This window comes from Equus quagga, chromosome 5, assembly GCF_021613505.1.
Source record: "Equus quagga isolate Etosha38 chromosome 5, UCLA_HA_Equagga_1.0, whole genome shotgun sequence".
In the NCBI taxonomy this organism is placed as follows: Eukaryota; Metazoa; Chordata; class Mammalia; order Perissodactyla; family Equidae; genus Equus; species Equus quagga.
This window is the reverse complement of record NC_060271.1, coordinates 11,678,915-11,700,114: the sequence shown is the minus strand read 5'-3', so window position 1 is coordinate 11,700,114 and position 21,200 is coordinate 11,678,915. Positions and strand designations below refer to the sequence as shown.

General features: G+C 53.3%; 1 protein-coding gene across 3 annotated transcripts; it reads left to right on the top strand.

The window, feature by feature from the left end:
- Positions 1-1,302: 1,302 nt before the first annotated feature.
- On the top strand, positions 1,303-20,686 carry LOC124239835 (cytochrome P450 4B1). 3 transcript variants are annotated; one of them, XM_046662193.1, is made up of 12 exons: positions 1,307-1,534; positions 13,035-13,176; positions 13,357-13,401; positions 13,970-14,097; positions 14,912-15,036; positions 15,335-15,486; positions 15,639-15,745; positions 16,528-16,718; positions 18,493-18,626; positions 19,375-19,439; positions 19,539-19,621; positions 20,038-20,686. In XM_046662193.1, exons 1-12 carry the CDS (start codon positions 1,355-1,357, stop codon positions 20,228-20,230), a joined length of 1,545 nt encoding a protein of 514 aa, XP_046518149.1. In that variant the 5' UTR covers positions 1,307-1,354; the 3' UTR covers positions 20,231-20,686. The 3 variants fall into 3 exon arrangements, 2 of the variants coding, with proteins under 2 accessions (XP_046518150.1, XP_046518149.1); XR_006888709.1 differs by lacking the exons at positions 19,375-19,439; positions 19,539-19,621; positions 20,038-20,686 and adding an exon at positions 17,221-17,490 and having other exon boundaries at positions 1,303-1,534; XM_046662194.1 differs by lacking the exons at positions 18,493-18,626; positions 19,375-19,439; positions 19,539-19,621 and having other exon boundaries at positions 1,305-1,534.
- Positions 20,687-21,200: the final 514 nt, after the last annotated feature.

Genomic DNA, 21,200 nt, shown 5'->3' with positions numbered 1-21,200 from the left:
GCACCTGTGATCTGAGCTCTGAGATTGAGTTCCAAGTCCACCTGTTCGCTAGTTTTCCCCCTGCCACCTCCATGCCAGGCCCAGCCTTTGCTCTCTCTGCCCTGCTGGGAAGCTGATTTCCTAACACTGACTGCCCAAGGCTCCCTTGCCCTCTCACTGCTGGTTGGGTTTGGCTGATAGGAGACACCAGGAAGAGATTGGAGGTGGGAGAGGAAAGGCTGGCACATTTCTTCTCTGCTCCTTCCCTGCTCTGTCTTCCCTTCTCCGGCAATAGCTGCCTCCACCAGGCTCCAGCAACGCTGTTTCCTCTCTTGTTCCTTCAGCCTAGGGATGTCGATGGGCCTCTGCTATTGCTCCTCTCTGGATGCCCCATCATACCTTGTTTGATTCCTGACTCTGCCTCCCCTCTCAAAGGAGCCCTGCATCCAAGTCTCTTCATCTCAACCATCAGCAGTGAATTCTGTTTCCCGTGGGATGCTGACTGTTACCACCCAAGACTGGAGGGAGAAGCCACAGAATCTCCCCAGGCAAGCCTGGGGCCTGGGCCAAGCTTGTTCTTCAACAGAACCCTGGGATTGGGAGTTGAGAGCTGCTACTGCCCTGCTGTGAGCCTTTGGACTATTCCCTGCCCCTCTCTGGGCCCAAGTGTCTCGATCCACCAATCCAGGAGTAATTGAATGTGATGATTTCTCCTTATCACTCTGAAAGTAATATCCTATGTTCCTAGATGTCAAGTTTGTACTGTGGTCTTGGGGGTGGAGTTGGCTTCTTTCTGACCCAGGATCTCCCTTCTGGGGCTAGAATCTTGTCCCTGAAAGTGTCTCACAACAAAGGACTCAGAGCATCATGGGCCTGACATAAATGCATCACATCTAGCTGTGCATACTGATGGGGACAGTGGAAGCTTTCTTGTAAGAAAGGACAGGTAAGCTGAGCTTCAGTTTCAGTATCTGGAAGATGGGTATAAAGAGTAAGTACCTATGACCTGCTTGTTTGGGTTAAATGAGATAGTGTCTAGAAAGTACATGAAACATACAAGGTGCTTAGATGAAAAGGCAGTCGTTATTAGGTGATGATCACACCAAGAATTGCCTTCTCTGTGCTCCTCCATGGAACCAAGGCCAGACACCCATTGCCTGGTTTCTTTGAAGTCCACAGCTGAGTTCTGCCTCCTCTGTTGTCTGTGCCTCCTGAGGCTGCTGTCTCCACCCTGTGGAGCTCAGCCTAGCCTTGGCTGCTGCTGGCTTCAGGGCGTGCCTGGGGGTGGGAGCTGGCAGGTGCCTGGGTCTAGAGTATAAGGGAACACTGGGACAGCAGGAGGCAGACCAGAGACTGGGTGGCTGCATCTCCAGCCATGGTGCCTGTGTTGCTCTCCTTGAGTGTGTCCTGCCTGGGTCTGTGGGCTTCTGGACTGATCTTGGTCTTAGGCTTCCTCAAGCTCCTTAGTCTGCTGCTGCGGAGGCAAAAGCTGGCCAGGGCTATGGACAGCTTCCCAGGACCCCCCACCCACTGGCTCTTCGGACACTCCCTCGAGGTACGTGGAGGGGAGAGAGGGGCAGAGAAAGAAAATGGCCTCCTTTCCTTCATGGAATCTGGCTTGATCCTCTGGGGCCATGGAGGGAGACCCTATGTTTGAGCAGGGGGATGACGACCTGGAGACATGGTTCCCGTTCAGCTTTCCACTGATCTCCCCCTCACTGCTGCCTTCTGAGCTGGCCTCAGATGGAGAGCACTTCACAGTTGGGGCCCAAGCAGGCCGCAGACTCCTTCCGATCATTCTGAGGGCCAAGGTTCAGGCAACGCTGTGCTAAGGGCTCAGCAAGAGTGTTGGGGAGAAATCCGCTGGACAGTCCGATAGAACTAGGCAATGTTGTTTAGAGGGTGACCAAAGCCCACTTTGTTCTGTGCAATATAAAGATTTCCATTTTTAAGGCTGAAAAGGAAAGTGAAGGCAGAGATGAGTGCTGTCACCTCAGAGACCTCCCCGAGTGTCTGAGCAGTTGGTGCCCCGAAGGTGGGGTTCTCCCTGCCACACCTCTGGGCTGGCTTGGGAGCTGTGGCATCTTCCTGGGTTCAGATCCTTGCTTATTGTGCCCCGTTATCTTGTGGTGGTGGGGCCCATCTTAGCACCCAATGTCAGGAACACCTCTTATCTCCCTGCCATGATGGGGATCTGGACCAGAGATTACTGAACACAGGGCAAGGGACACCTGCTTGGAATCAACTGGGAGAAGCAGATTCCTGGACCTCTGGCCCCTGCAGATCCTAATTACCATATTGGAACTAGGAGTCTGAAGTTGCAAACATCCCAAGTGTTTTGATCTGCAGCCAGGTTTGCGAAGCCAGAGATTAAGGCTCAGAGAGAGGCGTGATGACTTCTTCTACCTCCTGAGTACTTTCCCATTCACAGTCTAGGGAAGCCTCTCCTCCATGATTGATGCTGGGAATTAGCTTGACCTCCGGGTGAGGACTGCCCAGGCTTATTCTTGCCCCTTCAAATAATGACCCTCTCAGGATGGCCTGGTAACCTACATGCATCCTGGAGACACTCAGCAAAGGAAAGGGTGGGTCTGGGAGATGAATTAGACCCAGGCCCTGTTCTCAAGGAACTTCCTGTCTAGAGGGGAAAACAGACACCAGAGCCTTCCCTGCCCCAGGCTAGGTGGGGTGCCTAACCAGGATTGAGCATCAGCCCCATCCTCTATCTCACCACTTATCCCATTGGGTTGTCATCTTCTGCTTACTGGTTCATCTTCCTCACTAGACCTGGAGGATGGAAATCTGATGAGATTCATCGCCATACCCTCAGGGTCCCACACAAAGCCTGGCTCAGAGCAGGCATCACCAAAGGAACAAACAGTGAATGTTGGAGAGAAGGGAGGGGAGTCGACAGAGGAGATAGAGTGATGGAGAAGACAAGCGGAGGGACCAGGAGGGGTTTGGGAGAGGCTTTGCTAAGTCCACAAGGAGGTCATGGGAAGGTTGATGTCCTACCTTAATGGGGGTATGAGAGGTACTTAAGGAGACCTTCAATCCCTTCCCTCTCATGTCCTCTCCACTTCTACTTGCCTTCATGAAGCCTGGGTTTGCCCTCAGCCCATGGGCTTCCCTAGGACAGGGACCTGGCTCCCCCACCCCCATGTCAGATCTGGCTGTTCTCTTTCCCCCAAATGCCCCTGCCTTCCACCTTGAGAGTGTGTGGAGGGCCTGGAACACAGCTTAGCTCTGGCTTCTTGGTTCTAACACAGTAACTGAAGGGTCTTTGTGCTGGGACTGGTGGGCAGGGCTAGAGAAGTTGTTGTTCTTGGGAGCTACAAAGGTTTCCTGGGAGTCTTGGCAGCCCCCACACCTCTGCATTCCTCCAGGGCTTGGCACTTCTGCTCTAGGTCGGAGCCACACCTGAGCCTGAGAAATGGGGAGGGAGGAGAGGGATTATTTTTTCTAACGTCAAGACAAGGAAATTGAGGTTCAGAAAGGCAAGGTGTTTGCTTATGTCCATGTGGTAACTAAGGAACTGAGACAAGACTGGGCCCAGGACTTGTGCCTTTTCATTCAGGACACAATCAGTCCACACAAAGTGACTGATGTTTGAATGCTGGGCCTGGCAATGACGGGATAGGATGGGAAGGAGGAGGACTGGTGGTGGAAGGAAGGGCCCGGGGCTGGGAAGAGCTGTCCATCAGGATTAACTTCTCCCTTCTCATCTCCAGTTACAGACTAGAGGCCCTGGAAGCATCTACCTGTGATCCTCCTCAGTTCTCAGAATGGGTCCCCTTGAGGCGGGGTCATGTCCTATTCTTGTAGGGTCCCCCTCATTCCACTCGGGGCCCAGGGAGGACTTTACACATAGGTGGTGCTCAGCCATATTTTTGGCCTGAGGTTGGCCCATGAATCTGACCTGTGTGTGGCTCTGTGCCTGTGTTGGAGGTGGGGTCAGAGGGGGAAATGCCAGCTCCAAGCTTGGGAAAGGTGATCTCATGAGACTGCATTGGCCTCTTCTCTGGCCCCACCCATGGCTGGGACCCTCCCCTTGCCCTTGTGCTGTGCAGTGAAGAGCCCTGGTCTGGGGATCTGGCTCATTTTCACTCAGCAGTGTTGATCATGGGCCTTCACTGTGCCTCTTCTCTGGGCTTCCCTTTCCTTGTCAATAACGTGGAGATAAGCCTTTTTACCTCACTGGGTTAGAAGAGGATCAGAAGAGATCAAGTACAGGTGTTTTGCAAACTGCTGGGCAGATGGATGTCAGGTGCTAAAGCACTGTAGAGGTTTTCTTGCTGCAAAACACCCTGAGGCATTTGCTTCCTTACTGCTCTTCCTTCCTCTCAAATCAACCCAGTCTTTGGGAGCCAGATGAGGTCTCTCTTTTCCCAATCAACTAACATTATCTGATCAATAACTCTGGACCTGGCCCTATGCTGAGGCCAGAGGATGAAGAAACAAGACTAGAGGTGGCCTTAGAGGACCCCGGTCTGTAGGAAAGAAATAACACAGCTCAGTGTTCCAGACCCTTGGGCCCAGGGAGGGGATGCTGAGGTGAGGCCTATGTGATCTGGAAGTAGCAGTCTGTGGATGTGCAGAAGGAAGAGTGGAAGACATTACCTGCGCAAAGGCACAGATGCTGGAAACAGTGTTGTGTGTTTAGGAAATAAGTTCGTTCAACTAATATTTGTTTCTCGAAGTCTTGTATGTGCCTTATGTTACCAGCTGTGCACAGCTAGAGCGATGAGAGGGAGACAGAATGGAGAGGATGAAGCTGGACGTGGGTAGGGGAGGTCACATAGGACGTTGTAGGCCATGTCAGAAGGCTGTACTTTATTCTGAGACCATTTGTGGACCATTGAAGGGATTCCAACATGGGAGTGACAAGCTCAAATTTGTGTGGGGGAAAGGTTGCTTTGGCTTTGGGTGGTGACTAGATTGGCAGAGACTTCAGATGATTTAGGGAGACCAGGACGAGGTGGAGGCAGTGACTCAGGCAGATGTTGGAGGAGTGAGGCAGCAAGAGAGAGAGAAGTGAGAGGTAGAGTGGCTGTCTTGGCACCGTGGGCACGGGAAAGGGAGGCATTAAGGCCCCACCATAGCCAGACATGGGGTGTCAGTGAGGCCCCCTTCAGGCACTAGGAAAAGGGGGCACAGGATTGCCCCTGGAGCTTTGTTACACTGTGGCATCAACATAGCTGGATCAGAGCAGAGTTTGGCAAAGTCACCTAAAGAGAGAAAAGGACCCTTGATCCACAAGACTGGACTGTAACCAGGAGGAATGAATTCCTACTTATAAACGTAAACATGTGAGGATCTGAGACCCAGAAAGAGGAGGCTGAGGGGCTGGTGGCAGCTGTCAGTGTCTGGGCACAGGAGCCTTGGGTTCTGGATTTGGAAAGTGTCATGGCAGGACCCTCCTCATGGGAGCTGCTACATCTGGCTCTCTTAGTTCCAGTTTCTGGATTCCAATGTGAGAATCACTTGGTGGACCTGCAGGGGAGAGGGGCAGCCTCCACAGAGCACCCCCTTGGTATCTCTATAAATCACAGGGAAAACTCGATTCCATGATTCTGGCTGGTATCAGGGTGGATGGTGGTTCCATTCTTAGGTGCAGAAGGAGAGGCAGATTTCGGGGACAAATGTTTTGTGTTCATGTTTGGAGATGCTGGGTCTGAGGGGTCTGGGGGTGTCAAGCAGAGATGTCCAGGGGTGGTTGGTCTTGTTTCCGGAGCTCAGGGGAAAGATAATCTGGAAGGAGCTGTTGATTTAGGAAGCAGTGTCAGGAGGATGGGAAAGGAAGCCATGGGAGCTGGTGAGCACCTATGGGGAGCAGGTGCAGCGTGGGAAGGGGCCAAGGGCTGGATTCTGGGAGCCTCCATCTTTCATTAACAAATGATGGGTGAGGAGCTGCTGAGAAGGGGCATCAGGAGAGGTGAGAGGACATCTAAGAGAGAGTTCCAGAAAGAGAGGGGAATCGACTGTGTCACAGTATCTGGAAGTCCTCTGGGCTTACCACCAAGGAGGGCACTGGTCATCTTAGCAAGAGCAGTGTCAGAGAGGTGGGGGCTGAGGAGGGCGGAAGTGGAAACGGTGGAGTCAGCTCTTTCGAGATGTTAGGTAATGAAGGGAGCAGGAAGTGGAGTGTAAGCTAGAAGAGGAAGTGGAACCAAGGGAGATTTTGTTTTCTTTTTTAAGTGGGAGAGACTTGAGCCCGTTTTAAATGCAGAAGGGCAGGAGCCAGTGGAGAGGGTGGGGTCTGTGATGTCGGAGAGAGAGGGACTGATTGATGGGTGAGGTGCTTGAAGGGAGGGTTGGAACCCAAAGGGATTGGCTTTGGAGAGGTCCTGGACTCCTCCTTTACTGGAGCGGAAGAGAAGGTGGGGAGGCTGGGTGAGGGTAGCTGGTTCTTCATGTCTGGTGGCTGACCCTTAGGGATTTCTTATCTAATGGCTTCTATTTGCTCTGGGAAGTAAAGCTAGGCTACTTTTCTGGGAGCCAGGAGCAGAGGGGTGGTGGGGACAGTTGAGGAAAGAGAAATTATGAAGGTACAGATTGTGGCCAATGCCACGGGGCTTTCTAGAAGGTATTTCTGCTGATCTCTGCTCAAATGTCACCTCAGAGGGGCCTTCCCTGACCCTCGCAGCTCCCATCTACAGTAGCAGCCTTGCCCTTATCCTGCTGTATTTTTCTTCCTAGAGTTTTCCTACCTGAAATTATTTTACTGTTGTATTTGATTCTTGCTGATTTCCTTTCTCCCCACCTGGAATGTAAGCTCAGGAGGGCAGGACTTGTCTTGTTCCCACTGTGATCCAGGGATCTAGTGCCATGCCTGGCATTGAGAGTGGGTGCTCATGCCGTTTTGTTGAATATGTGAATGAATTCCTTGGAGACCCACCTCAGGGCATCAAAGCCACTCCCACAGGGTGAGGACCAATGTCTGAAGCCCCCTGGACTCTTGGCCCCTATCCTTCTGTACTCTTAGGTGTTTAGATGCTTCCCTGTGCTCCCCTTCCAACTGTGTCATCCCTGGGGCTGTGTTCATCTTTGGCGCTGGCACAGGGAGGGTTGGGGCGAAGCATACGCTTTCGAATTGAAACACCTGGACTTGAAAGTTGTGAAACTTTGGGAAGGCCCACTGTCAGTCTTCAAAAACCGCAACCAATTTAAGAGGGAAGAGAGTCCATCGTCATCAATCTTTGTGGTCAAGATGTCTGTTTTCCTATTAGCTTTACAGCTGTTTGGAAGACAATATTTGTTTGTCCCTGCCTAAAGGTCTGGCCCAGTTTGAACAGTCCAAAGTTTCAAGGAGTACGACATGTAGGTAGTTCCTCCTAAATGGCTACTCCAGCTCTATTTTAAAATGGCTCCACTTATGTCAACCCTTCACACCACCATCACTTCTTAGCCAATATGTGTGCCTAGGGGAGTCGTGGTCACTCATGCCAGTCTCACCCAAAGTCCCTCTGCTCTTCCTATTGAGCCAGAGTTTCCTTCTATGTGTTGCTTGTTCACACGTGTTCTTGTATTCACATGTGTATGTGTAGTTGCACACTTGCCTCTGAAAAAGAGCTGGAGGATGAAACCACCTATTGGTCACTCTGTTGTGGAGGGAGTCACATCTCTGTTCCTTGGGGTGTTACACATCCCCTCTCTCCAGTCTCCCGTGGCTGTGTGCTCAACCCCATAGTTGAGTCCCCAAAGAGTTTGTGTAAATTGAGTCCCTTTTTTTTGGACTGGTTTTTATGGTTATTTCAAAGATACTGCCTCTACTCAATTTCACTTGGTTCTTCTTGGCAGGTGCTCCTAACCCATGAGCTTTGAAGACACAGCTTTTGCTGTCCTTGACACTGGCTGGGGCTTATGCACATGCAGAGTGCTGACCAATCTTGTCAGGGCGACAGTGACTGTGGGGTGGGGGAGATGACTGGGACTAGAGCCCGCAAGGGCACCTGAGGATGTGCATCCTGAGGAGAGCAGACCCAGGAGGACCTGACCCCCAAGCCCCAATCCCTGCAGGACGTCCCTGGGCTGTGGGAGCCTGTGTGGCTCCAGAGACAGAGTGGAGACACATGTGGGCAGCCACAGGCCGGTAGCATTCTGTTCAGTGACCAAGAAGTCTTTTAAAGTAATTAAGACAGTCCAAGGATGGCTGAGATGTTTGAAAAACAGTCGGTTTTCTGTCACCAGAGATGTTTGAGTTCTTGGGGCTGGATTCCCACCTGGTTAAGGTTCTGGGCCAGGCCACCCTGGGTACTGGGATTGGAGATCACTATGAGCTGCCTGGAGGGAGCCCCACCATGTTGGCGAAGAGGAAAGCCCTACCCGCCCCCCTCCCTAACCATCTGTTTTTCTGACCTCTCATCCCCACTTTGAGCAGATGTATTTTTGTTCCCAAGCAGCCCCCTGGGAGAGCTGTGGCTGAACTGACTGGCTGAGCAGGCAGCTTGTTTCTTGAAGACTGGCCAACTGACCTCCAGGTCAACTGGCTGCTGGCCTGGGCAGGCTTGCTAACAGGGGAGGCAGCAAAAGAGCCTCAGTCAGTGTCGCAGTCTACCTGACTCATGTGGGACAGCTCCCTGTGGTCTGTGGGCTGCATTGTTCTCACCTATAAGGGCGGAGTGTGGTTCCTCTAGGTGATGTTGAAGTCTCAGATCTGATGCTTGGAGCAAAGCTTACTCTGACTGTGGGGGAGCAGAGAAGAGGGTAGTGACTTATGCTTGCTCTTTCCAATCCACCCTGATTTGTTTTCTTGGTGAGGCCAACAAGGAGTGCAACTGTGAGGCTGAGGGAGTGCGGCTGGGGAGCGGGGCTCAGCGAATTACCTCCATGCTTTGCTCTTTCCCAACTTCCTTCCTCCTGGAGAAAAACAAGCCAGCCCCGCTTCAGAGCTCTATAGGGATCCCAGCTTGGGGCATCTGAGGACGGGTCTGAGGTGTCCCATTGTGTAACCTAGAGGAGCTGTCCAGGGAGCCATCTGTCCCCCAGAGAAGATGCCCAGTCCTCTTGGAGAGGCTGCAGTTCCACTAGTGGGGCCAGGTGCAGAGAGCTGTCCTCACTCCTACCAGGTTCCTGGAACAATCAGGGCACATAGGAGAAAGCTGGCCCAGGGAGGCAGAGGCCAGCTCAAACTGTGAACATGTGGTCAGCATGACATCAGGGTCTCCAGTCCCTGGCGAAGATGCGGCAGAGAGTCACACTCATGGCTGATGAGGAGGGGAGTGAAGCTCAGATGAAACAGATCCACCAAGAGCTCCTTCCAACCCTGAGATCCCATGAGTCTGGCTTCCCTGTGACTTAAGCCTTTCCCTGCTCTCTGTCCAGTTGTGCTCCCTGGACCTGGGAGGAATGGAGAGCAGGGGAACAGCCATGGTGATCAAAAATTTGGCAAGGAAAACCCAGGAAGGCAGATGGAAAAACAAGAGAGACACAGAAAGAAGAAGACATTTCCAGGGACATGAGCCAGGAAGGAGGCAGGAAAGGGAAGAGGTTAGGGACACCAGAAGGTTCCCTCTTACCAGTGGATGGAGATGAGCTTCATCACTCTGCCATTTTTGACAGCTGTGCACAAGGGTAGTGAAATCTTTACAACCCCCCTGGGTTGAACTCAGGATGCCGAGTTCAGAGGCTGTGAGGGAGGGGATCCATGGGTAGATTACACTGGCCTCTGCAGAGGGCCTGGAGGAGAGGAACCCCAGAGAAGGCTCAGATGGGTGGCTGGAGACCAAAGTAGCCAGTTGAAATGCCAGGGCCCTTGGGGGAAGTAGCTGGGGTCAGACAGGATCCCTGGGGGCTGCATTATCAGATGCTCTGTGTCGTTCTTCATGGCTGTTTCCTGGATGATACCACATGGGTTACTTGAGTGGCTGAGGACTATAAAGGGTGCCTTACAGGAAGGAAAAGGAGGACCAGCCCTTGCAGAGACCTCAAAATGAATGAGACACCCTGGATTGTGCAGTGCACAATTAACGCAACTGAACACAGCAGCCCTGGAAGACTTCAACGTACAGAAGAGAGCGTGCAGCTCCAACCTGAGTTAGAGCACTACTAACCTACAAGCAATGGGCAAGTCAGTTCACATCGCTGAGCCTCAGTTTTCTTATCTGTAAAATGGGAGTAATTATGTGTTTCACATTAGGTGCGTGAGGCAGTCTGTGAACTCCCTCACATAAAACCCGGCATATAGTCCATACTAAATACAAATTTGTCCCCTTACATTCTCTATGTGAAGAGACAGAAAGTGGAAACAAGAGGTAAAACTGGACACTAGCCAGAGCAGGCAGACTAGGGCCTGCAGGAAAAACAAATGGAAATCTGCACTGCTGCTCCCACACAGGAAGTGCTGGTGGGGCCACCACCTGGACTGTGTCTGAGGCCCTGTGCAGAGCTCCATGGTGACTTGGAGATGCCACAGTGTGATCTGTGCACTTGGGAAACTCACAGCCCAGAGGTGGAGGCAGGGGTCCTCGATGTGAATCCCAGCTCCATGGCCAACGAAATATGTGACCGAGCTTCCTTTCCTCATCTGTGGAATGGGAATTATGGTCGTGCCCATTTTATAGAATTTTCTGAGAATTAAAGGAAATTTGAATAGCACGATTACTGCAGTGTCTGAACACATTAAATGGTCAATGAATGTCAATGTTAACAGTATTAATTTTGTTTTGTTCTGGGTGCAAGCAATTGTAACACCAAGCACAATGTGGATAAGGCCCCAGCAGTGCTGAGAGGCCCAGAGGAGGTAGAGATTTCAGTCACGGAGGAATGGAGAGGTTTCCAGAGAAGGGCATTCAAGCTGGATGTCGAGTAACGGGTGGAATTTCAGCAGGCGTCCTGGCTAGAGGGTGTGTGAGGAGCAAGGAATGGTCTAAGCAAAGGCACAGAGATGATGCCACACCCCAGGAGGCCATCTTAGCTCTAAGCATTCACACTCACAAGGCTACCGTGGGCACAGTGAGCATCAGTCCACTCTGAGGATCTGGGCAGCTTGCCAGCAAGGCAGCGTCACTCTTCCTCACCACATCCACACAGACATGGGCGATCCACGCCAGTGGGTGTGGGCCCATCCTGTCTTAGAATCCCCATTCCCCACAGAATTCCAGTGCCCACTAACAATCCCAGGGTTCCTGAAGCATCCACGCACATTACAGGAGTCACCAAACTCAGGGAAGCCCAAAGCATGGTGTCCTCCTGATAGTCCATTCATGGTTCTTCCCAGTTCAGAAGTTATTTACCGACCCATGTTCATTTTTGCCATAGCTATGTTGTCGAGTGTCAAGTTAAAAAGCAAAATTGCTTATTTTATTGTCAAAATGAGTTTATTCGGGAATAGCCAAAAGAACTGCGATTTGGGATGTGCATGCTATGGTACCATAGGCAAATCGAGAAGACAAAGGAGGGAGCAGGTTTCATAGAGAAAAAGATGGAGTAGGGAGTGGCTGTTCTAGAGGAAAGTCCATTGGGGGGAAGTAACAGTTCAGGGCGGCAACAGCTTCTCATTGGCTGGGCTACAGCATTTCTCATTGGCTGGGCTGTTGCCAGGTGGAGAGAGAAATCTTCCTTCAGTAGTAAGGTAGTTTTAGCTCCTGTCCAAGATGTGAGCATCCCTCGCTTCCGGCTTGGTGTAATTGACATATGGGGTTGGGGTGAGTGTTTCCCCTCCAGGCCCTCCTGACTCCAACTTAGTTAAGGTTTTTTTTTTTTTTTTTAATTAATTTCCACACTAGCAACACAGTTAACATTCTCCAGTTATCAGCTTTCCTGGGAGACTGAGTTGGAGAGTGTAACCCAAGGTCAGCTTCCCAGGGGACGGGGACACGGTTTGGTTAGTCCTTACCCACAGGTGGAAGGATCTCAGGGCATGTTCGGAGCACGTTCTCTCGTACAGTATGGGGGCGAGGGAAAGGATGTGGTGGGAGAGGCAGGGAGGGGGCTTGGAGGAAGGTGTTTGGAAAAGGGAGGCTAGCAGGGAGGGAAGTCAAGGCTTAGTCTATGCGGGATCCAGTGTTAGGTGCCTCCAGGTGTTATGTCACTCAAGGGTCTGGAATGCCACACATGACGGTTATGGACTAGTTTGAAAAGGGCGACAAGATATGTTAAATGAAAAGCAGAAGATTTCAGAAAAGTATTTATCACAAACTTTTCCTACATAAAACTCCTCTGGGTCAGTAGTTGAGCTGTAAAACCCCCACAGAGCACATACCTCCCTCTGGATGGTCTCACCAATCTCATCTCAAACCTCTGTACAACCAAGTGGCAGCTCCTGGAAGACCCCACACTCTTTCCCACCCCAGAGGCTCTGTGCTTGCTGTTCCCTAATCAGCAAGGCTCTTCCTTGACTCTTCACCTGGCCAGCTCCTTGTCATCCTTTGGGTTCCACCTGAAATGTCATCTCCAACAGGAGCCATTCTGGATCACTACATCTAAGCAAGTGTCCCTGTGGGTCTGTCTCGTAGCACAGCGTTTTTTTCCTTCTTCACAGACACTACTGTCTGTAGTGATTTTACCTAATTGTTTCCTTACTTATTATCAGTCTTCCCCATAGAATGTAAGGGCAGGACCACGTCTGCTTCATTCCCCTGAGACGTCTAGACAGTGTCCTGCACATACCAGGTCCTCAATAAAAATGTGTCAAAGGACTTCACAGGGGTGGAATCGAAGTGATTTCTGTATTGCACAAGCTGGTATAATCTTTCTAATGAAAAAGCTTTAGTGCTGAGGAGAAAGCTCTTTCTGGCTGCAGTGTGGACAGAGGGTTGGTGGCAGGCAGGAGATGGAAGCAGCTTGGCTAGTTTGGGGTTGTTGAGCCAAGCTAAGTGCAATAAGAGGGTGGCTTGGGCTTAAAGCTGTGGCTGTGGGGCTGGAGAGGTGCCTGAGCCCAGAAATGGAAAGATCCCAGAGATGGACTGGCAGACTGGCTGGGAGGGTATCCAGGTGGAGGGAGAAATGCTCCCAGGGCCTGTCTGGGCAGCCTCCTCTCTTCCCTGCTCAGGGTCTTGGGGCCTGGCTGGTGATGTTGAGTTCCTGAGTGGCCTGGACCTCTTTTGCCATTTCAGATCCAGCAGACGGGGAGCCTGGACAAGGTGGTGTCCTGGGCCCACCAGTTCCCCTACGCCCACCCACTCTGGTATGGGCAGTTCGTTGGCTTCCTGAATATCTATGAGCCTGACTATGCCAAAGCTGTGTATAGCCGAGGGGGTGAGTGCTCCTGGGAGAGGGTGGGGCTTCCTGAGAACAAAGGTCTTAGAGCACCATGTGGGGAGGAACCCAGGCCTGCCCGCTGAGTCTGTGCACCTGAGGTGCCCATCCTATTTATCAGCAAGCCTCCTTTGGGATCCCTCAGTCTCCACCTGGCCTGATCTTCTCTTTTTCCTGCAGACCCTAAGGCACCAGATGTTTATGACTTCCTCCTTCAGTGGATTGGTGAGTGGGCAACTGCCCTCCCAGCCCAGACCTTTGGAGCTGGGTGACCAGGATCCTTCCCTGCTTTGTCCCTCCCTGCCCTGTCCACTTAGTCAGTTATCCCATTAACCAGACTACCAGGCTCCCAAGGGCCCCTCCTAAGCTCAGCTGCTCCGTGGGAGACAGGGAAGGAGGCAGGAGATCTCCTGGCTGGTGGGGGAATGGGGCTCAGGTACTTTCTCCTGCCGGGTGAGTCCTTCTCCCTGAACAGGCAGAGCCAGGGCTCTGAAAATGTGTGAGTGTGCAGAACAGCTTCCTGGAGGAGATGGCACTAGATTGGTCCTAAGAGATTTGATGGGTTTTGGTGACCAGGGCCGGGCCTGAGGAAAGGAGGGGTGGTAGGACCAAGGCAGGTGTCACGGAGGCTGTGAGGCTGTCTGGGTGGCTGGAAGGCAGAGCTGGGTGGGGATATGAGGTTGGGCAGGCATAACAGGGGTGGGGTTGGGTGGGGTGTGCTTGTCCCCAGGCTGCCGGGGCAGAGCAGGATTGTGTGGACTGACTGGCCCTCCCTCTCCCATCCTTTCCCCAGGGAAAGGCCTGCTGGTCCTTCATGGGCCCAAGTGGTTCCAGCACCGCAAGCTGCTCACGCCTGGCTTCCATTATGATGTACTGAAGCCCTATGTGGCCCTGTTTGCTGACTCCACCCGTGCCATGCTGGTGAGCACCCTGCTAAGCTCCTGGAGGCTGTGGCTGCTGGCCAGACCCTCCCCACCCAGTTTTCCCTGGGGTCGGGGAACAGTGAGGAGAATCACTAAGGCCCTGAGGCCCCCATAGCAGTGCTGAGCCTTCTCCACCTGACACTTTCTGAGTGCTGGTGCTGACCAGGTGCTGAATGTCCCAGTGGCCAGGCAGCCCTGGCCCTCGTCTCCACCAGGAGACCCAGCCCTCCCTCCCGGACCAAAGGACCTCCGTGGGGCCCCAAGAAGGCTCCTATTGTAGCGGATTTGAGGGCTGCCTGTGTGTGAGGACATTAGGAAGGCCTTTCGCATCTAAAAAATGTCTTCTCCTCATTCTCTGTCCCCCTCGACTGCCTAAAACAATGCCATTAGTGCCTCATCTCTAAAAGGGATGCTGCAGTCAGGGGGCAGGCTCAGGGTCTCAGGGCTGATAATCCACAGAGATTACCAGGGATAGGAGCCTCCCATTGCAGGAACTCCTCCTCAGCATGACTGCAGGCCTGAGTTCTCATAGACTGTGCTGGGGAGCTCACCACCCCTCGGGCCTCCTCTTCCCATCTATGCAGGCTGCCTTCGCTGGGAGGAAGTGTCCTTGTGCATGTGCAAGGCCTGCCTTTTGGTCCTGCCCTCTAACCTTCAGCCCCTACGCACCCCCACCCATACATTCTGGCAGGATGGAGGCCAGGCCAGGGACTGGGGGTGCATGGGAGGAGGACCGGCTGTGGGTTCTGGAGGGCAGGGGTGGGTCACTCAGTCCAGCTGGCCCCTCATATTACCTTCCATCTCTGCTCCAGGACAAGTGGGAGGAGAAGGCTCGTGAGAATAAGAGCTTTGACATCTTCTGTGATGTGGGCCACATGGCGCTGGACACGCTCATGAAGTGCACCTTTGGCAAAGCAGACACTGGCCTGGGTCACAGGTCAGGGGGCACTTGGGGCTGACCACACTCTCCACCCAGGCCAGCTCCGAGGGGAGACTTGGCAGGACTCCTGGGCCCTGGTCTGAGAGGAGATAGGGTCCTGCCCTGGGGAGCCCCAGCTTGGGGGGAGCAGGGCCTTGTCCATGGCGGGGAAACAGATTATGACTTTAGTGGGGAGACTTAAGGACAGGGAGAGGAAGGCAGAAAGCGCTGCAGTTGGGGAGGATTCTGGAATGGAGCTGCTCGGGCTCTGCTGGAGGTCAGTGTCTAAGAGATCCTCCCTTTCTCGGCTGTGCAGGGACAGTAGCTATTACCAGGCAGTCGGTGAGCTCACTCTGCTGACACAGCAGCGCATCGAGTCCTTCCAGTACCACAACGACTTCATCTACTGGCTCACCCTCCATGGTCGCCGCTTCCTGCGTGCCTGCCAGGTGGCCCACAACCACACAGGTGGGCCTTTGCCGCAGGGCCCACCCATAGAAAACCCAGCTTCTAGTCCAGCTTCGGTCGGCCTTTCCAGGGTCCCTCCCTTTGCAAGAGATTGGTTCCTCTTAGGGCTGAGAATGGGTTCCCAGGCAGTGACACCCTGTGCTCTGGCCCAGACCAGGTCATCAGGGAACGGAAGGCAGCCCTGCAGGACGAGAAAGAGCAGGAGAAGATCCGGAAGCGGAGGCACCTGGACTTCCTGGACATTCTCCTGGGGGCTCGTGTGAGTGCTTGCCCAGCTGAGAACTGGTCCCAGAGGGCCTGCATACCATCCTCTGGGATGGGGCTCACTGGACAGCAGCAGGGGCGCTTAACCATTGCTGTCCTCTTTCTCCTGCAAACATGACCTGTTGCTTGTCCCATGGCACATATCAGCACAGGCTTGGACGTGTTATGGTGCCGGGTGTGTCTGGCCGTGGCCCTGGGGAGAGATGTCCTAGCAGGGAGGTTGGGTCACATGCTGAAAGGCCTGAAGACCAACTCCAGACTTCTAAGACTGAGAAGAATCTTTGTACCCTAGAATCTTAGACTTTCTTCATTCATTCATTCATCCTTTCATTTGAGCCTTTATTCATTTGCTCACAAACTTCCTGAGCCCCACCCTGGGTTTGTTCCTGTGCTAGGGATGCAGAAGATGAGAAACACCTGGCCCTGCCCTCCAGACTCTTACAGTCTAGTGGAGGAGACAGGAGCTGCACGTTGACGGAGATCCCTTCCTCCACCAGGTGGCATTCTGTGTGCCAAGTGAGCAGAACTGGCAGTCAGGGCTGGGTAAGGTCACAGGTCACGTGGCCAGAGGGATCAGGGAAGGCTCCCTGGAGTAGGAGGCAGGGAAGCTGGGCTTGGGAGAACAGATAGGAATCTGCGGGAAGGTTCTAACCCTCAGTCTGAAAAGGAACTGTCCCTCCCTCCCTCGGACCTTCATGTGACAACTGTTGTTATGGCTTCCTCTTGGTACCCACCTCAGATGTCTTGGGCCGTGTCGTTATGCCTCCTCTAACCCAGGATGAAGATGGGATCAAGCTGTCAGATGCCGAGCTCCGCGCTGAGGTGGACACGTTCATGTTTGAAGGCCATGACACCACCACCAGTGGCATCTCCTGGTTTCTCTACTGCATGGCCCTGTACCCTGAGCACCAGCAGCGTTGTCGGGAGGAGGTGCGTGAGGTCCTTGGGGACCGAGACTCCTTCCAGTGGTGAGTGAGGCTGCAGGTGAGCCCAGTCTGTCCTGCTCAGCCCCAGGGAAGGACTGTGCCCATGCTGTCTGGTGTTATCCTGGGATGACACAGCCCTCCTGGAAGCCAGGTGAGGGTGGTGGCAGCTCTCCTGTTCCCTCCAGTGTGTGGCGTTTTTGGGGAGCTGTGATGGATGCACCCCTGAGCCCATCCTCCCACAACGGAGGCTTTCCAGGTGTGAGTCCTGAGAGAAGGTTCAACAGGAGCCTGATTTCTTGTGTGCTGCCTCCTCTGATGGCAGAATCCGATGACCCTTCTGGGTTCCTTCAGAGAGCAGGGAGCTCTGGGAGAGAAAGAGGTGGGAATCGGGGATGAGCAGAGCTGGAAAAGCCAGGGGAGCTGATCCCTCCACCGCCTTTGCATGTGTTGTGTAGCCTCCAGAGTCATCTAGGGAGGAGAAGAGGCTGTTTCCCAAACTCTGTCACTGAAAACCTTTCCACTGTTTTCTGTTTCTTGGTTCCAGCTTGAACTCATTGACAGGACACCGATTGATGCTGATCTCTTTTTGCAGCATGATCTCTGGGCATCTCCCAGAGGCTCCGCTCCCACCCCTGCCCTCATATCCCTCTCTCCCTGCCTCCCTGCTTCAGGCCTTAGCATCTGGTCACACACCTCACCTTTCTCTCTGGGCTCCATGAGGCAGGCCCACAGCAGGGACGCAGAAGATGCTCAGTCGATGGGAGAAACTTCAGATTCACTTGAGGGAGGCTGACCTAGGATTCCAGGGCCTAAGGTTTGGAGGACGAAGTCTTCACTACCCATTTTCATTGGTCAGCTGTTGGAAACCTCCCAGAGTGTCCAGCGATGTGTCAGGTCTTGTTGGGGGTGCGGGTGGGGAGAGGAGGAGGAGGAGCCAAGTTGCTGGCCTTGGGGAGCTTTTAGAGACAAAGTCATTTAAGCAAAACTAGAGAAAACCACGGTGTAGGGAAGATGGAGTGGCCCCTTACTGAGGGCAGAGGAGTCAGAATGGGTGGGGCTTGATTTGGCTTTCCAGGGAGGGGTGAAATTCAGATAGGCAAAGTGAGAGAGGGCTGGGCATTCCAGGCGGGGTAACACTGTGAACACAGCCTGGAGGCAGCAAGTTAAAATATTTACTTTATGATTACTTCATTGCATCTAGAGCTTGGAGCAACTTAAAGGACATTATTTAACAAAATAGTAAAATACAAATGAAAATAGACCAGAGGCAAAATGTTATATTTTGGGGTTCTGTAATAAAGTGTTACACAGAGTTGTAGTTAGACCACTCTGAACTTCCTGGTGGCAAAAGGGAAAAGAAAAACATATATGTATATATTTTTACCTGAGCTTGCCGTTGTTCACGCATTTAGTACCTCATTTGACCAGTGTATATCAGCCCCTGTTCCTTTCCATTCTATCTGCATAGGGGATACCAGGAAGAACTAAGGAACTTTCCTTGTGTGGCTTCTGTGGGGTCCTGGAAGAGACAGGGCTGCCATTGTCTTTGATGGCTGGGTGCACATACACCTCTAGGGTCCTGTGCTTTCCCTTCCCGGCAGTGAAGATGAGGGAGGGATGGAGGCAAGCGGCACCAGAACCCCTGGGTCTGAGTGGCCACGCCACGTCCAGTCTCACCTGGACACTTGGAGTGCTTGTGTCCCTCTGACTCTCGGGTGTGTGCTGGAGATGAAAGGGAGGCTGGGGCTGGAGCCTGCCTTCCTGTGGGAGCCTGAGGCTCCCCATCCCCAGGACGGCCTGGTTGTGTTGCCGGCAGGGATGATCTGGGCAAGATGACCTACTTGACCATGTGCATCAAGGAGAGCTTCCGCATCTACCCGCCCGTGCCCCAGGTGTTCCGCCAGCTCAGCAAGCCCGTCAGCTTCGTGGATGGCCGCTCCCTACCCGCAGGTGGATGGGGTGGCTTTGGGGATGGTTCTCTGATACTCTCTGTGCCTTTGGCCAAATCTGTGCACCAATGGGGAAGAGCTCAGGCTCTGTATTTGACCTGGCTCCAATCCTGGCTGCACATGAATGGGTCCCACTTCCCCTCAGCCTCTGTTTCCTCTTCTGTGAAATGGGAGTGTGAAGAGTCCCTGTCTTACGAGGTTGTTGTCAGGATTAGAGACAATGTTCATCAGGGTGTCATGTACCACCATGCAGGTTGTGCCCTGAACAACTTCAGGAAGCATCATTCCCATAGACTATGATGCTGTGCAGTGCACAACCTGTCCAACTGTAAGTGGTGGCTTTGTAAAGAAAGTTTATCTCAGTATCTGGCACATAGTAAGCATCCAATGAATGATAGCTGTTACTATTGATACAATAACGTTATGAATTACAACTTCCCTTGAGACTCAGCTAATTGAAAGTGGAAGGTATGTAATGGTTGGTGCTTGTCCTACCTTGTGGTTGGGTAACTTCAGTATCATCTTTGTTCCGGGTGCTGTGCCCAGTGCTAGGGCTGCAGGAGGCAGGTGTGATGATGATCAAAAGCCCTTTGATGTGTTGAGGGTGGTTGAGAAGGGTCTGTCAGTGGCAGTGCTCAAGCAGAGGCTGGTGCCCAGCTGTGGGGACACCGTGGGATCCAGGCCCAGTGAGGAGGTGGACCTGGCTGTCCCAGGACCACCTGGTCACCAGGCCTCTGCTCTGCCCGCAGGCAGCCTGGTCTCTCTGCACATCTACGCCCTCCATAGGAACAGTGCAGTGTGGCCCGACCCTGAGGTACCCCATCCCTGGGCCTGGGCTCACATAGGGTGGGAGGCTGTGGGGGCCCGCCTCCCCACCACCTGGCAGGTGTTTAAGCAAGGCCTGTCCCCTCAGGTCTTTGACCCCCTGCGCTTTTCCTCTGAGAATGTGGCCAGGCGCCACCCCTTTGCCTTCATGCCCTTCTCCACTGGGCCCAGGTAAGGAGAGGCCCAACCTCCCCAGACATGAGGGGCAGGGAGGGTGAGGATGGAAGACGTTGTGAGGGAGGCGTCATTTTGGGGAACTCTGTGTTGAGGGGGCCATGCTGGGTTTGTGGTGACTCTAAGGCAGGGTGAGTTCCAGGGACCTTCTTCTTGCCACTAGCCTATTCATGTCGCTGTCAGGTGGTGGGTGGGTGAGTCATAACTAGAGAGAGCCCCAAGCCAGAATGTGAATCTACCCGGTCTGGACCCCTCACCATGCCCCCAAGATCAGTCTCCTAAGCCCAGGTCAAACAATCGATCAGCCAATTGTTCTCCTCACAATCCTTACTGATTTTTGTTGGCCACTAAGAGCACTGCATCCCTCACCCTGGACATCCACAGCCTGATGCCGTGTTGTTCTCTCACCGCAGGAACTGCATTGGGCAGCAGTTTGCCATGAACGAGATGAAGGTGGTCACGGCCCTCTGCTTGCTGCGCTTTGAGTTCGCCCTGGACCCCTTGCGGCTGCCCATCCCGTTGCCTCAGCTGGTCCTGCGGTCCAGGAATGGCATCCATCTGCACCTGAAGCCGCTGGGCCCGGGCTCTGGGAAGCAGCTCTGCTGAGAGTAGGGCCCCGGACAGGCCATGCCATGGCCTGTCCCTGGGCACCGCCCTCCCCAGGCTGGGTTGTGCAGTAGCTGTGGCTCTCTGCCTTCCGGGGGCTTGTAGATTAGAAGGGGAGGAGGCACTGGCGTAGACAATCACCTCGAGGGCAGGGCCATGTTGTCTATAAGTGCTTATCATGCCTGTATGTCTAGGGCTTGCACCTACTCGCTTCTAGAATCTTCACTTATCTCCCATAATTGGCAGTCTTTTTAAAATGTAGCAGAAAGTTACATCCAGCCTCTGTGACCTCAATGGAAATTGTGCCTCAGGATTCATGGTTATGACCAGGCACTCACCCACCCCATGTGACAGAGAGGTGGCTTTGTCCCTTCACTGAGATGTGCTTCTTTGTTTCACTTCTGTGTGTGTATTTGGAATATAACAGAAATAAGTAAAAATTGCCTAAAGCACAAATGTCCAGAAGAATGAGTTTCTCAAGCAAAGTCCCAGGCGACCACCACCCAGGGCGAGGAATATGGAAGATGGTTTCATGGATGTGCCTTCTGCCCCTCTGAGATAGGTCTCTGCGGCATTCCTGACATCGTCGGCATGTGTCTCACAGTCACCCGGTGCTCTGGGCATTTGGGCTTTGGCTGGGAAGGCGGCAGAGTGGCATTCGAGGGGCCTTCCTGGAAGAGATGGTGCTTGAATCAGGGCTTGAGGCAGGTGAGGCCCGAAGCTGTAAGGAAGGACTTTTGGGGAGGCCTTAGGTGGGGCCCATGCTGAACCAGAGACCCTTCCCCAGGAGTCCCTGCAGCAGCTGCCTGATGGCTGGGAGCACACTCTTCTCTAAGGCCTCAGGCCCAAGGCCAGTAAGTGGGCTCCAACCCAGGATTTAGACAGCTGTGGAAGGGAGGGCATGGAGAATGGGGGAGGGACGGGAGAGGGGAATTCTGGCCCTGCGACTTGGGAGGTCTCTATGCCGCCC

Excerpts from the sequence above, each read along its gene's own strand:
- LOC124239835 (XM_046662193.1), top strand. The coding sequence starts at position 1,355 with ATGGTGCCTGTGTTGCTCTCCTTGAGTGTGTCCTGCCTGGGTCTGTGG. Across the intron at positions 13,402-13,969 it reads CTTCCTCCTTCAGTGGATTG|GGAAAGGCCTGCTGGTCCTT; the intron begins GTGAGTGGGCAA and ends TCCTTTCCCCAG. Across the intron at positions 19,622-20,037 it reads CCCTTCTCCACTGGGCCCAG|GAACTGCATTGGGCAGCAGT; the intron begins GTAAGGAGAGGC and ends CTCTCACCGCAG.